General features: G+C 54.5%; 1 protein-coding gene across 2 annotated transcripts in view; it reads left to right on the forward strand.

Annotated features, from left to right (window-relative positions):
* Positions 1-6: 6 nt before the first annotated feature.
* The window catches only part of RAMP1 (receptor activity modifying protein 1), a 36,457-nt gene continuing 20,197 nt past the window's right edge, over positions 7-16,266 (forward strand). Inside the window, exons 1-2 of one of the 2 annotated variants that reach the window (XM_019630296.1) lie at positions 7-81; positions 13,942-14,080. In XM_019630296.1, the coding sequence (XP_019485841.1) occupies positions 30-81; positions 13,942-14,080 (191 nt within the window). In that variant the 5' untranslated portion in view covers positions 7-29. Of the gene's footprint in view, positions 82-5,822; positions 5,995-13,941; positions 14,081-16,266 lie in introns of those variants that run through there. The other variant, XM_019630305.1, reaches the window with a different exon arrangement.

The raw sequence follows: 16,266 nt of genomic DNA on the forward strand, positions 1-16,266 counted from the left end.
AGTCCTCGGCCCGGGCTCCGCAGCGCGCCATGGCCCCGGGCCTGCGCGGCCTCCCGCGGCGCGGCCTCTGGCTGCTCCTGGGTGAGTAGGGCCGGGGTCCGGCCGCCCGCGCGGCGGCGTCGAGGGGCGGCGGGCGCCGCCAGAGCCCTGGGTGCGCCCCTCGAGCGCCCCTCGGGGGGGAAAGGGGCAGTTGGGGGGCACCGCGGGGGCCAGGGAGTTCCGAAAGGCGCCGGGCAGCTTTGGGGCGCACTCCCGGGAGCCACTTGTCAGGAGGGAACTGGGACGCGCCGGCTGCCCCCTTGCTCTCCGCCGAAGCCGCGGCGACCGCCAGCTCCGGCTTCCTCAGGCGACTGTGTGTGTGTGTGTGTGTGGTGTGAGCGCGTGTGCGTGTGAGTGTGTGTGCGTGTGAGTGCATGTGTGTGTGCGTGTGGGTGTGGCGTGTGAGTGTATGTGTGTGTGTGCGTGCGTGTGCGTGTGAGTGTATGTGTGCGTGTGCACGCGTATGAGTGTGTGTGCATGTGTGTGCATGTGTGTGTGTGCGTGGGTGTGGTGTGTGAGTGTATGTGTGTGTGAGTGTGCGTGTGTGTGCGTGTGTGTGTGAGTGTGTGAGTGTGTGGGGGGGGAGTGTGCATGTGTGTGCGTGTGTGTGTGAGTGTGAGTGTGTGAGTGTGTGTGGGGGGGAGTGTGCGTGCGCGCGCACAGGCACCCGGCAGATTGTGTATTTGCGAAGCACAACCACGGCCCTTTATCTAGAAATTAGCTAGAAATTAGCTAAAACGGAGCACCTGGCTGTCACACAGCAGTTGCGGGTTTGCAAGTAAACCCCCTGGGACCCGTAGCTGACTTCCAGCCCATTTCCACTGCTCCTGTGCCCGCTCGTGTGAGCTCGGCGCTTCTGGCTCCCAGGAATTGCAGGAGGGACTCGGGGTGAGGTCGCGGACTGCGCGGCCTTCCTCTTGGGGAGAGATGATCAGCTGAAACAGGGCTTAGCAAGCAATTGTCTCCATTTCCCTGTTCAGTTTTCATAAAATGCTAAGAAGCCTTACTAACCTGCTTTAGCTACTGGAATCATGTCATGTATTTAGCTACATTTTGATAAAAACGAAATAGGTCGTTTAAGTGGAACAATCCAGCGGTGGGCAGGAAGGCCCCCTGTGGCCTTTCCCCAGGACAGAAGCGTCTGCTGAAAGGTCCCCCTGGCGTGGGTGCCGGTGAAGGGGTTCCGGGGAAGCTGCGTGGGGCCAAGTGGCCTGTCCTGGAGGCGGCCCCGCGCTGGAGGAGACGGGCTGAGGACTGGCCAGGCGCCCTGCCAGTCCAGGCCTCCGCGTGTACACCGTGCACCGCGCCCCGGAGGGTCTCTCCACGAAAGGCCCAGCAGCTGCTCCAGTATGTCACCTGAAAACTGATCTTACCACTTACGTGTTTTGGCCGAAGTTATGTGTAAAGCAAAATCTTCAAATAGTCGTCTCTTCTTTTGTGTTAGGAACCATTTGGCTTGACATAAAACCTACTGTTTTGGTTTCCTAAGAAATGAACATTTTGTGAGCAAGGCGGAGAGTGGGGCTGTGTCCTTTTTTTTTTTTTTTTGCATAAATGTTCTCTGCTGGTGCCCAGAAGCTGCACACTCTAAAGCGTGTGTAAATAAAACAGTGTGTCGTGATCACATATAAAGTCCTTCCTTGTTTACCAAGAAAGTGATGCATGTTCTGGGAAAGTCCAAAGTCCTGTGATCTTAAATTATTCTGAGTCGTCTGGCTAATGTTGTATCTTGGGAGAAATAAACACAACTTTATGAGGTTATCAGTAAGTTCGTGTGGTTGGAGCCCAGCAGGAATTAGTAGAATATGGGACACGCAGTGTTTCCGTCCCAGCTGGAGCGTTTGCCAGGCCTCTTTGGTGATGAAGTCTGCTGCCCAGAATGGCAGTGTGGGTTTTGTTTTGTTTTTTTAAGTGTGCTAGTCCGGCGGTTCAAGGACTTATCTGGAAGGGCTTTACACTCAGTTCCTTTTTGATTCGATCTGCTTGCTTTGGCAATATAGTTGTTAAAATCCCACTATTCGTATGATTTCTTTTCGCTCTGGGTTTTGTTCAGGATTCTGTTTACTGGTATGATGATCATATGCATTTCAAAATCCTTGTATACAGTCACTGAAAAGTTTGTCATCAATCAGAAAAGGGGACGTTTCCAGACGACCCAGGGTCATCCTGTGACTGCTCCTGTTTTTAGGAGCCCACCTTCACTGGGGGTGCTGGCCAGCACTGACTGTGTGACCGGCTCTGTCATCTGTCCTGGGAAACGCACACCATCCCTGGGGCCATGCTGGGGGTTGTGGGGTTCTCTTGCAAGGCTGTATATTTATACAAACACAAGCATAACTGTTAGTAACCTCCTAGGACATCACAGGACATGTCATATATGTGACTACTCCAGATTGTCACACTTCTGTGAATCTGGAGGTAGTTCCGTCCTGAAGCCCAGATCTGAAGAATTCCCATTTGCTAATCAACTCAGTGTGTCTGTTTAGTCCCCTGTGTGTTAGCTGGAGGGAGAAGTTGCTGGATTTTTGTCTCCAGTCCACAGGCGCATGCCAGTCCGTGTGCGTGTTGCGAGTCCCAGGCCAGGGCCGCTGCGGGTGTTTGTATCCACGTGGAGGTGGCGGGAAGCAGCACAACCAGGAAATGCTCAGTGGGGGTCCTTTAGGCAAAGGTTATTTCTTTCCCAGGATAAACTGATTCCACAGCTTGTACTCAGTTAAACTCGTGCCCGGCAGTGTGTGATGCTGGAACCCGGTGTGGTAGAAATTCTAACCCCCGAGTGTGGAGCCCCACTGGTGTGGCTGCCCGGCGTCCCTCTCCTTTGGGAGCAGAGCTGAGGTCCACCTGGCATGGTGGGCTCTCCCCTCAGTGGACCCTGACCCAGGCCTGCCACCAAGATTGCCTCTGGGAGGGCATGGGACTCGGGCTGTCCCCAGCCCGCCACACCAGAGGTACCCTTCTGCCCCCAACCCCGAGTTCCCAGGGGGACGTCCTCACATCAGTCCTTACCCCGCCCCCAGGACAGGATGACCTTGAGCTGGGTCATGTTTCTAGAGAACTCGTTTGTTCTCCTAAGGAGGGTTATGTCAACACAGCGGTGTAGGAGGGCTCCTGATCTGAACAAGCCCTCATTCATTTTAACATAATGAAGTTATTGTTGTCCCTGGAAAAGTTTTTTTCCCCTAAGATTGTTTTATTTCAGTATTTTCTTTGACATCGGAAGACATCATTCAACCATCCTTTAAAGCATAGAGGCTTTGTTGGAGCAGGGCCCCTGAGCCAAGACGCGGCGGGGGGCCGGGGACGCTGAGGCTGGGGCAGCACAGCCGAGCCTCTCACTTCATCCTCCTTACGCCTCACAGTGTCGCCTTTATTTTTCTCCCTGGCGGCTCCCTCCCCACCATGCGGAGTTCCCACGGTGGATTCTGTGGTACCGAAGACCCCAGACGTCCTCGTCACACCCCTGGCCCCGTGTCCGCTCTGCCCTATGCTCACTGTCCTCCAGTCCCACGGGCCACCCCACGCCACCCCAGCCCTCTCCTGAAAGACTGCCCGCCTCAGGGAAGCCTTCCCTGGCCACCCGACCCACCTCCTGGAATGGGTGACCTTCAGTGCCCCCCGCATGTCCTCCTCAAAGCCCCATCACACCACATTGGCAGTGCCCCCCACACATGCCATGCTGGACCCAGGTCAGTCCGTCCTGTCAGCAGCTCCTGAGTGAACGGAGTTTCCTGGAAACCAAGGGGCAGAGAAGCAGTGATCCAGCCCATGGCCCAGGCTGCACCCACCCCCGCTCCCCAAGGCTGCACCCGCACACCCGCGGGACCCACCAGGAAGAGTTCTCCTGAGCCCCTGACATCGCCTGGGAGGGCAAAAGGCCTAAATGTACCCAGGCAAATAATTGGATACCAATGGCTGGCACATGGTCACACACTGGCCAGTTATCTGCGGGGCTAAAAGCAGTTTGTATGTCACGGGAAAAGAGGTCTAGAAAGCATAGGCACCTAAACAAACTTGGTGACACCAACACCTAAGGCTGGCTCTCTCTGCATGTGTGTTATTGCCTCTAGAAGATTCCGTGGGATCCATTGGTGAGGGGAAAGAGGGCTGCTGGCGGGGTGATAAGACAGGTAAGGGAGCACCTTCTAAGCCCTTTCTTTGGTGCTTAGAAAAAGCACTAAACCATTTCTCCTGGGTCCTTCTATCTGTCACATAACACAAGTGGGTCACATAGTGTCATGACTGGGAGGGGGTTCTAGTAGGTAGACTGCTGAAGGCTGCCCTGTACACAGCCCAGGACAGCCCCCCACACAAAGGATGGCCCAGCACACACCGCCGTGGGGCCGAGGCTGAGAAGCCCAGCTCCACATACTAAGTGGTGCTATTTACGCAGAAGGAAAGGAGCTTCTGCATAGGGCTGGAGGTGGGACCAGACCCCAAGCGCAGAGGAGCTTGGAAGAGCACCCCAGGTCCCCAGGACAGTTCTGCAGAGGCGCTGGTTGTTGGGACTCTGTCGGAAGCCTTTGTGGCTGAGCGGGAAAGGGGGTTGGCCCCCAGGCTGGTGCTGGAGGGCCCGGTCCTCTGGGCCAAGGTAAGCACCTCAGATGTCATTCCACAGGCAGTGCGGAGCCTGCAGGATGTTAAACAGGGTGGGGGGAGGGGAGCGGGATGGGGGAACCAGACCGAGATGGAACGTGTGGATTAAAAGAGCCCTGGGCTTCTGCGCAGAGCATGGGATGGGGGCAGGAGACCAGGCAGGACGCTGGAGTGTGGATAAGGGTGGAGGCGTGAGACAGAAGGATTGGAGGGGGTACAGAGAGCTCCGGAGGGAAAGGAAGGACAGCCGTGGGCTTAGGTGTGGGAAGCGCTGAGGTCAAGGACAGCCGGCTCCAGTGGACAGGAGCTGGAACTCCGCAGCCCCCAGTCAAATTCATATTCCAGACCGACAGCAAATTGCTTTAGTGTAAGTATGTCTCAGGTCATACTTAAGACATACTTATATATTTTAAAAACACTGCTTCTCTGACATTCAAATTTAACTGGACATCTTGTGTTTTTATTTGCTAAAGCTGGCAGCCCCATCGCAGCGGCCAGAATGGGTTAGACGTCCCCTTGGACACTCAGGGGCAATGGCAGGTAGGCAGGTGTCCGCACAAGCCCAGGGCACAGAGGAGAGGTGTGGCCAGGGGAGCGTGGGATGAGAGCCTCCGCTGGGAGGGATGGCCCTGGGCGTGTGATAGTAAATGATTCTTCCTTAACGTCATAAAAACCTTTTTCATTCATCTGAAATGTCCACTGGTTTTCAAGCTAAATATCTGTTGGGATTTGAATGGTAGTTGCACTGATTTATTGATTGGTAGGGGAGGATTAATATCAAGACCACCTGTTCAAGAAACAGTCGTCTGTCCTGCCTATACCCACCTGCACATTCCTTGTTCATTTTCTAGGAGTCTCGTGCTACTATGGGTGGGATGTTTCCCCCAATTTATTTCCTGGTCATTGCTGAAATATAAGAAAGCTCCTTCTGTACCTTTGTTTCATGTTTGGCCTTCTCCCTGCACTCGGCCTCCAACAGCGCTTGCTTCTTGCTTTGTTTTCATTCTTCTCCCCGTGGCTTTTCAGCCAGGAAGGGCGATGGTCCCACCTCCTCCCAATTTGGACTCTCCGTTTGGTTCCTGCTGCGACTGGGGTGGAGATGACAGCTGCTGGGCGGGGAGTGGCCCGGCTGCCTGCCTTCCTCCCTGCTGGGGACAGCAAACCCGAAACCTCCAGTCTTCCTCCTTTGGGCAAAATGCTTTTAATTTTATTTTTGCTGTGGACGGGAGAGGGGTAGAGAATGAGTCTCCTTGCCGCGTGTAAAATATGTTTTTGTGATGTTAGGGGAGAATCACTTAACATCCCACGGAGCCTCCTGCTGACTTGTGAATTCCATCTGTGGCTGGCCGGCTGCTGGCCCCGGTGAGACGGTGACCCAGGTGGAGGGGAGGTTTGCTAGTGTGATTCTGCCTGTATGTCTGGGGCGCGTGGAGTGCTTCTCCGGTCCCTGTGCAGACTCAGGAGTCTGCTGGCTGCTGTGCATTTTGAGTTTTGCTCACTGTTCCTAAGGATTGTTCCGTACTTTCTTTGGTGGCTTTTCTTAGCAGCACTGGGTCTTCCCTCAAGAGGTGTGAGCCCTTTGGTCCTTTCCGTCTGTGCCTGGGCAGTTCAGAGGGTGTGAACGGCCTGTGCCTCCGGGAGCTTAAGGAGCTCCATTGGTTTTGTCTTACAGCAATGATGTTGTCTCTTGTTTTCCCATGAACTCGTCCATTTCATCCGACACGTGGTTATATAGATAATTACCTTATTTTCCTAATCCTCCCTGTTTCTGTGGACATTGGCTCTTTCTTGACCCAGTTTTGTGAATTATTTTCACATTGGTTCTTGATCAGAAGTGAACAGTGGTTTATCTCTGTTCACTGTCTTTTCCCCTCAGAAAAGCAGCTCTTTCTCCCGGAATGCTGAATCCATTTGTTTTTGTTCTTTCTTGTTTAGGAGTGAAACCCGCCCGAGTTTCCTTCTGCCTTGTGCCTATCCTTGATATTGTTTGGATTTTCCGTGTTTGTGGTCTTTATTTCCGATGTACCACATGGGTTATTTGAAAGCAAGTGTTTTTTATATTTTATTTATTATTTTATTTTATTTTATTTTATTTTATTTTATTTTATTGGGGAACAGTGTGTTTTTCCAGGACCCATCAGCTCCAAGTCAAGTAGTTGTCTTCAATCTAGTTGTGGAGGGCGCAGCTCCTGGGCCCATGTGGGACTTGAACCAGCAACCTTGGTGTTATGAGCCTGCGCTCTCACCACCTGAGCCAACCGGCTGCCAAGAAAGCAAGTTTTTACAAAGCCCAGGGGCTCAGGCTTTCTGGTTCCTCCCTCGACACTTCCTCCCAGCCTTACTGCACTGCGGACGGACAGCAGACCCCGGGACACCTCTGCTCAGTGTGCGTTAGGCTTCCTTCTGGCCTGACTGGAATGTCCCTTTGTAAATGGCCCATAAACCCGTGGGAGGAGCGTGGAATTTTTGCGTGTCATGTGTAGTCATCGTTTGAACTATGTTCCTTAGGTCCTCTGTGCCCTTTGTATTATACTTTCGTCTCCCAGCGCTGTCGGGGGCTGTGAGAGCTGGTTGAAGCCCACACGGCTTTTGTGACTCCAACAATGTCCTAGGGCAGAGTTCCTGTGTGCTCCACGCGGGGAGAGACGGGAGGGAATTCACACGCGTGGGCCCTCCCAGCACGGCTGCATGGCGAGTTCTAATAGTGGGGCCTTCTTTATCCCATTCACTGTGTTTTTTAATGCTTATAGGATGCACATAAAATTTACCATCTTAGCCAGTTGAATGTACCGTTCTGTGGCATTAGGTACATTCGCGTGGCTGTGCCACCAATCACCACCGTCCATCTCCAGAATTTTGTCATCTTCCCAACTGTAACTCCATCCCCATTAAATACTCACGCCCTCCTCCCCAGCCCCGGGCACCCACCCTGCTCCTCTGTGTCTCTATGAATTGACTCCATCGGAGCCTCCTATGAGCAGAATCACGTGGTATTCGTCCTTCCCTGACTGGCTTGTGTCACTCAGCACGATGTCCTCCAGGTCCATCCATGCTGGAGCAGGTGTGAGAATTCGCTCCTTTTTAAAGCTGAATGATAATCCCTCGTGTTGTCTATCCGTCTGTCGATGGACACTTGGGTCGCTTCCATCTTTTGACTGTTAGAGAGTGATGCTGCTCTGAGCGTGGGTATGCAAGTGTCTCTTTGAGACCCTGCATTCAGTTCTATGGGGTGTGTGCCCGGAAGTGGAATTTGGGGATCACATGGTACTCCTAAGTTTAATTTTTTGAGGGACCTCCACACTGTCCCCTGAGACTGCATCATTTCACGTCCCACCACTGTGCCCAGGGCTCCACTTTCCACAGCCTCGCCTCACTTCCTCTATCATTTTGACCGTAGCCGTCCTGGGCGTGAGACGCCATCACCGCTTCTCAGGTGGAATTTAACTTTATCAGGGGTGATATTGTGGCCGATCATGGTTTAGTCTCATATTGCCTGACGCCACTGCCCACCTTTTGGGCGTCACTTCTACCTGACTTAGTGTCCCATTTTCTTGTCGATTCATGGGACACGTTAACAGGTAGCTCCTCCACACCCAGCACAGAGCAGGCACTTTGAGGAGGGGAGGGCAGGAGGGACACAGCATCTCTGGGCCCGAGAAAGGGGCAGTGCGCTGGAGCTGCAGCCTCACCAGGAGGAGCAAAACCAGGTAACAGTCAGGAGAACCTGCGTTGGAGCAAGCTGCTGTTTGAAGGGGACGTGAAAGGGCCGCGGGGGCCAGGGCGACTTCTTCCTCTTCTCTCTCAGCCCTTGATTGGCTGCCCAGAGGGTGGCGGTGGGTGGGAACTTCTCTTGCCAGGGATGGAAAGCTTCTGGGGGGGGACCCTCCTGAAGAGAGAGGGCTGGTGGCGAAACACAAACACCAGACACTGAGCCGGGGGACCCAGGTGGGAGCATGCCCAGGGACCAGGTGGGGCGATGCCCAGAGACCAGGTGGGGCGATGCCTGGGGACCAGGTGGGGGGATGCCCAGAGACCAGGTGGGGCGATGCCCGGGGACCAGGTGGGGCGATGCCCGGGGACCAGGTGGGGCGATGCCCGGGGACCAGGTGGGGCGATGCCCGGGGACCAGGTGGGGCGATGCCCAGAGACCAGGTGGGGCGATGCCCGGGGACCAGGTGGGGCGATGCCCGGGGACCAGGTGGGGCGATGCCCGGGGACCAGGTGGGGCGATGCCCAGAGACCAGGTGGGGCGATGCCCGGGGACCAGGTGGGGCGATGCCCGGGGACCAGGTGGCACAGGGGCCTGCAGCCCACCAAGGCTGGAGCATGGTGACTGAGGGCTGCTTCAGGCGCGCCAGATGATAAGGTGGCAGGAGCGGGTGCTCAGATGGGCTGGAACTCCGCCCTCGGGTCTGGACCTTCGTTGTCCCGACAGGTCATCTTCAGGCTCCTCACACCTGTCAGTAAAGTACCCGGGACATGCGCTCCAGCCACTGCTCAGTGATCTGTTTGTTACACACCTGTGACACCGCACTGTCCTACACATATGCAGAAATAGACTGCTTTAACAGGTGAGATGTGAAAATTAGTTTATAAAATCAAGAAAATCCCTTTGCCCTCCTCTGATGACATTGTGTATCCCTGAAGGACACCAGTGGTTGCAGTGAGTCTGGTTGATGGATTCATTCAAAATGTCCAATTGCTGACAGGAACATTTGAATTGATTGTTTGGTTCCTTGGTAGGAGCTCAAAAAACACGACACCTTTAAAATCCCACCACACTGAGAGCATAACCTTCCTCTGATGAATGTCTGCTTTCGATGTCGTTTGAGGTGAATCATCACGTCGGGACCAAGACTGTTTGCGCGCCACATTGTTATAAACAATCCACTTCTCATCACCAGTTATCAGTCGCTTCAAACAAATCATTTTCCTCATGTTTAATGAGCATATAGCAGATGTTTATACGCGCCATCAAATGAACTTCTTTGAGTTCATGCGGAACCCAAATATCGAGCTTGCTTATGAATCCCAGCTTCTTCAGGTGGTCATGAATGCTTGAATGATGAATGGTCGATGTTTCTGCAATCTCTTGTGTTGTGTAATGTGGGTTTGACTCGATCAATGCCTTTATTTTGTCATCATCAACCTCGGTGGGCCTCCCTGACCAAGGAGTGTCGTTGAGATCAAAATCACCAGCATGGAATTTCGTGAACCATTGTTGGCACTGACGTTCTTATAGAGCATTGTCACTATAAACTTTATGCAACTTATGACAAGCTTGACGTGCATTCTTCCCTTTATGGAAGTAAAACAATAAAATATGGGGAAAACACAGTTTGGTCTTCCATCTTCAACTTGTTGTAAAATCTCCAAAACTCAACCAAATTGCTCAATTTTTTTTTTTTAGAATGAAGCTAGAACTGTCAGCTGTCAAATGACATAGCAATAACATAGATGCGAATGACTCTAGTATTTCCAAAAATGAACTAGCACCATCTGTCACAAACGTGTGTCATGACTTTTCCGAAGACCCGATAGATGGTGGCTCTCATAGACAGATATCATCAGGTACCAAGGTACAATATGGTATCGGATCACTGTCCGAATGCCCACTGCTGGAGGACAAAACTCACAAGGTGCTTGACAGGCTGGGCAGACAGCCATCTCTGGAGACCTTGGTTGAAGCAGTTGAGGCCCAAACCACTTGGAGATTTCTAGAAGCCAGAACAGACCCGGAAAGTTAGCGGTCAGTGGCCAGGAGCGCGATGTCCTCCAGCATACCTACTCCTTCGTTCATGGTGCCGTCAGCCCCCAACATTCCCAGAGCCCACTGAGGGCTGGCGCCGGGTGGAGGAAGTGCGGGCTCCAGGTCCATAGTTGGCGATTGAAGGGTTTCCCTGGCACTTACACTGTGGAGCAGCGCACGCGCTCAGAGAGCGCTGTGCCGGCAGGGCAGCGGGGGTGATGGTTCGCCAGGCCTGGAGGGCTGAGTAGGAGTTTTTACTGGACACATAGTTTTTTCTTTTTCGGTTTGTGTCATTTTGGTTTTGGTTTTCTTTTTTTCAGAACAGGCTAAGGAAGGCTGAGGGCAACGTGTTCGAACCGAATTCTGTTTACGTCATTGTCTGGGGCACTCGGTGACAGGGGATTGGCTCTGGACTGGCTGTAACCAAGAGAGTAGGAAGTGGGTGGTTCTCAGTCCACTGGCCCGGCGGGGTGAGCAGAAAATGATTCACGAGAACCTGCAGAGCAAGGGTTTTCCAGTGGCAATTAGAAGCTCTGGCTGGCCTACAGAGACAATATTTTATAAATTGTGTGTTTTTTAACCTGTGGAAAATAGAGGACAGCGGGAGGCAGAAAGATCGCCCATAATGGCACCGCTGGGCGATAACCCACTCTTGACATTTCCTCTGAATTTATTATTCATAAGCAGCTTTATTGGGGTATAACTGACACAGAATGCATGAATGTATTTAAAGGGTGCAGTTTGGAAGGTTCTGACATACATGCACACACATGTGGACTCAAGACAGTGTGTGTCTCTACCCATCACCTCTGAAAGTGCCCTTTGTCCCCTCCCCCTCCTGTCCCCTCCTCCTCGCCCCTGTGGCCCCTGGGGTCAGAGGCCCCTGAGTGTCCTGTGGGTTCCCATTTTGAGGTTCCCATTTCTCAGATACACTGTGGCTGGTGAAGAAGAGGCCTGCCTGAGTCCAGTGAGGCCTTGAGGCCTCCTCTGTGCCTGGCCTGGAAGGTTCCGGGGGCAGGGGGGTGGAGGGGGGCGGTCTCTGGAGGCACATGAGCTCCCCACGTCCCCCCCCCACACCCCCCCTCCCAGCTCTAGGGCCACAGCAGGGGCTCTGTTTTTAGCCCCCAGCCTGTCACTCAGACCAGCAGGCCTCCCAGCCGCTGGCCCTTCCTCACCTCCCACCCCCCCACACACTCCCCACACCCCTCCCTGTCGTCCCAGCCATCCCCCCAGCTCTGGGAGGAGGAGGATTTGGGGTCTGTGGTTCTCTCTCTGCAAACATGAAATCAGCCGCAACAGGACGGGCTCCCCTGCCAGGTGTGCAGGCCCAGACCAAGGGCGACCTAAGACGAGACCCTCCAGGTTCACACGGCCGGGCCCTCACCTCTCCTTAGGCTCCAGGTGCTGGAGGACCAGATGGAGCGCCCCGTGGGGAGCTGGGCCGCCCTGACTCTGTCCCCATTGCTGTCCTGAGGGACCCCACGGCTTTGTGCTGCTGCCCTCTCTCCTCATTTCAGGGGCTTTCTCCTGCTGTGGGGGGAGGGAGCATTCCTCTGAACCCCCAAAGGAGCCCTGGGTTCCCAGTGGTGCACACTCCAGGGAGGCTCCTGTCCTGACACGCGGAGGAAGGAATGCATTCTAAGGCGTGAGTGATGAATGCTAGAATTTGCGGTCACAGAGCAGTGGAACCCAAACAGCTGGTTTCAAAACTTTTGGCAATTTTATTCAGTTTTAAAACTGTGATGTCTCTGTTTCCAGTGAAAGAAGCCACGTCAGGCTGGTTTAAAAAAGTGTGTCATTCTCCTAAATGATGAGTGGTTCCCAGACCCCGCAGCAGCTGGCCCCGCTCATCCCAGTTGTAGGAACTGCAAAGAATAAGGCCCGGCTCTGCTCGCCCAGGGCAGGAAGGAAGGTGGGGGATCTCCGTCCCCACGGAGCGGGGGTCCCGCCCTCGGTGGGAGAGAGAAGTGAGAGGTGTGGCATCCAGGGGGACCAGCCCAGAGCCAGGCCAGGGTCACGGCCAGGGGGCAGACCTGCCCTAGCGTGAGCGCCGAGGCGGCAGGACAGGGAGGCAGGTGTCTGTGGTCTGTGGCCCAGAGGACACAGGAGGAGACTGACCTGAATACATGGGGGCAGGGGTGGCACTTGAACAGGAGGGATTGGGGACTGGGGACTGGGGACTTCCTTCTCAGAGCTCATTCCAACCTGGTGGAGGGGACAGTGGCACTCAGGGCCCCAGCACTCCCCTGCTGGGGACCCCACCTGAGGAGGTGGCACTGCCTGGCCCTGGGGACTGGCTCTGTGCAGCCTGTTTTCCTGACTCGGGATTGCGGAGTCACCAACATCCTTGTAATAGGCTGTTGTTCAGTGTCATGTCCACCCCAGTGGGGCTCACCCGAGAGCCCTGACTGAGATGCACGGTCATCTTCATTCTCCCTAAAACGGACCCTTCCCGAACAGGAGGGGGGGTCCCCTGAGCTTCCTGACCCTCTTGGGGCCAGCCCGAGGCGCCCGCCTCACCCCCACACAGAATGGCCACTGATGAAGCAGGAGTCGCCGTCTCGTTCATTTGACTAATATTAACGTGCAGAGCTGCTGGGTGCCAGGGAGGACGTGTGTGTGTGTGTGTGTGTGTGTGTGTGTGTGTGTGTGTGAGAGAGAGAGAGAGAGAGAGAGAGAGAGAGAGAGAGAGAGAGAGAGAGAGAAAAGAGTGGGAGATGACAGGGCGGAAGAAACAGTTCTCAGAAAAGAAAAGTAACATTCTACCCACCTAAATGAGGTGCCGAGAAAGTCGGGGGCAGCTGAGACCTCAGACAAGGAGGACAGGTCCAGTGTAGGCCTTGGGTTTGCAGGGGAACGCGTTTCAATGGGGAGACCGGGTGGGTGCTGGGAGCAGTGAGGGGTTCAGGACCATCGGAGGGGCGACCCTGGGATGAGGCTGGCTTGGACGGGTGGCTCGGAGTTTCTTCCCAGAGCCTTGGCCTTCGCTTCCTCTGCAGGCAGGCTTTCTTGGGGTGTCTCCGTGGGGCAGGTGGAGCAGCCGAGCAGAGGACCCAGCATAGCCTGGGGGCGTAGAGGTGACCAACAGCTGGGCCCCAAACAGGAGGTGCAAAGGACGCCTGCCCCACAGACAGAGAAAGGGGACCTTGGGCCTGAAGAGGAAGTGGAAGCCTGGGGTGCGGGGGCCCAGGGGGAAGGCTGTCCCACCTGCCCGGCGGCCACCAGAGCTTTGGGGAAGTGAGTGAATTTCGATCGGTGCAGTGCACTGCTTGACCAACAGTTTTTTCATTTTGATCCTGTATTTATCAAGGTGGGAGTGATTTATCAAGGTGTGACTATGTCATGTCACAGTTTGTCAGCTGGGGATGACAGCCCTGATGGACAGAAGAGCCGCAGCCCTCAGGGAAGGCCGGGAAGGGTGGGCGGGGACGAGGCTGGAAGGTGACCGGTGGGCGGGGACGAGGCCGGAAGGTGACCGGTGGGTGGGGACGAGGCCGGAAGGTGACCGGTGGGCGGGGACGAGGCCGGAAGGTGACCGTCCCCACACACTGTCGTTGCAGTGCATCACCTCTTCATGGCCACTGCCTGCCAGGATGCCGACTACGGCGCCCTCCTCCAGGAGCTCTGCCTCGCACCGTTCAAGGTGGACATGGAGGCCATCGGGAAGACACTGTGGTGCGACTGGGGCAAAACCATCAAGTGAGTCCTGTGTGTCCCCTGGTGGGAGGGGCGTGGCGGGGATGGGGGCCTTGGGGCCGCAGGGCCTGGTGAGCGGTTCCTCACCACAGTCCAGCATGATGGGATGTGGCCATGGTGGGGGGACCACGTGAGAGGGAGGGAGGGACCAGTGACCGTGAGTGTGGGCAGTGAAGGGCGGGAGGAGGCGGCTTTGTGATGACCAGGGCTCTTGTACGGGGGGTCCTTGAGGCATCAAGAGATGGAGGGGCCCATGTGGGCCACATCGAGTCTGAGATGCTGGCCCCCTCCAGGTGTAGGCATCTGGGGGACCACGGAGAGCACAGCCTAGTGCCTTGGGTGGCCTTGGGTGGCCTAGTGTCTGTGACAGGAGCCCCAGCTTGCAGGGATGTCCCTGTTTGTCCCCGTGGTCAGGCCAGGGCCGTTCTTCACACCCTGTTCAGGGCTCAGAGCTCCCTGGAGTGGTGGGAGGGAGGCTATCACTGGATGAGGTGGCCCACAGCTCCCCAAGGGTGTCTGGCATGGACCCCTTCTGCTTTGTATAATAACTGGGTATTTCTGTCAAAATGCCCCTCTTCCCACCCCATGGATGGTAATAAGGATCACGCGGGCCCAACACATCAGAGCCTCATGGTGATACTGCTGGAAATAGAAGCATTGGGTGGGATGAGGTGGCTAGGAAACTGGTTTTACTTAAAAAAAAAATCAAGTTAATTGAGGGAGCAAGAAACAAAAGCCCCCATTATAACAGCACCTCAGCAGGTCAGCTGGGGCCTCCAGCTGGGGTCTGGGGTTGGCAGAATCCTGGCCCGAGACGTCCTAGTCCGCAGAACCTGCAAATACCCGTATGTTACATTGCCCGACACGTGTTACCTGACAAAGGGGAAGCGGATTGCTGAGGGAACTAAGGTTGCTAACCAGCTGACCTAGAGGTGCCGAGATTACCCCAGACTATCTGGTTGGGTCCAGTGTCATCACAAGGGTCTGTACATTGTCCCAGCTTTGGCTGTGAGAGCGCCTTCCAACTGGCTTTACGTGGTTTTGTTGTTGTTGTTTTCTTGACATGCCCCCACCCTTTTGGGGGCACTTCCTTACTTTATGGTACCACGAATGTGCCAGGCTCATCTCGGACTTTCCTGCCCCAGCTCCGGACCATCCATTTCTCCAGGGAGCCCCGGTTCCTTTTGTTACGAATGGTGTGTAGAGGCAAGGATATATACAAAGGGACAGATACAGATACAGTACAGATACGATACAGATAAAGACACACACATACACGCACACACACATTCATACCAGCGGTTCTGATGTAACCTATGAAACATGCAAACGTGCAAGATGAAAACATGGGTGAATTCCCCCTTAGCTTTGCTGTAGGGAACACTCTATATAACAGTAGTTACTTCAAGGCATTGCCTTACGAGGTTGCAGGGTCTGGAAGTCCTAGGCTGGGTCTGCAGCCTGCAGGCAGGATTTCTCACCTTACTCTGACGGCCTTTCAACTGACTGGACGAGCCCCCCACACACACATGATCAGAGATACCCTTTGACATACAGCCAGTTTAGTATAGATGTGACCCACACCTGCAAAACACCCCCGGCTACACCGGTCGGGGTCTGGCTGAGTAACGGGGCTGTAGCCTTGGCAGGTTGACTGACCATCACCTGGGAGTCTGCGAGCCTAAGCTACACGAGAGAGGTTGCCCCAGCACCATGGCTCCCCTGACCCCGTCTCCACCCACTGCCTCTGGGTAACCGATCTCATTAGTGTCAGCTTTTTCCTTCTTGTATTTCTTTTGCACAAATGAGCAACTGTGTGTACTTTTTTTCTTAAATCTTTCTTATATGAAGGGTGGTATAATAGATCCTTTTTGCGCTTTGTTTTTTTTTTCCACATAACAGTATATCCTGTAAATCAGACCTTATCAGTGCATAAAGAGCCTCCTCACTCATTTTTACAGCTGGGTCATACCCCACCATGCTTAGTTTTTTAGCCGCTGTCCTAAGAAAAGGCATTAGAACTGTTTTCCAGGTTCAGGGAGTGTTCAATGAATGAACCTGTCGGCACAAACGTTTTCATATTGTTGGAGCGGTGTCTTCAGGGTTCGGTCCTAGACGTGGAATTGCCGGGTCAGCTGTAAGAGCACCTGTTGTTGGTTAGGTCCTGCCACCCCCCCAACCCCCCACCC

Source organism: Hipposideros armiger, unplaced genomic scaffold (genome assembly GCF_001890085.2).
Source record: "Hipposideros armiger isolate ML-2016 unplaced genomic scaffold, ASM189008v1 scaffold_17, whole genome shotgun sequence".
Taxonomy (NCBI): domain Eukaryota; kingdom Metazoa; phylum Chordata; class Mammalia; order Chiroptera; family Hipposideridae; genus Hipposideros; species Hipposideros armiger.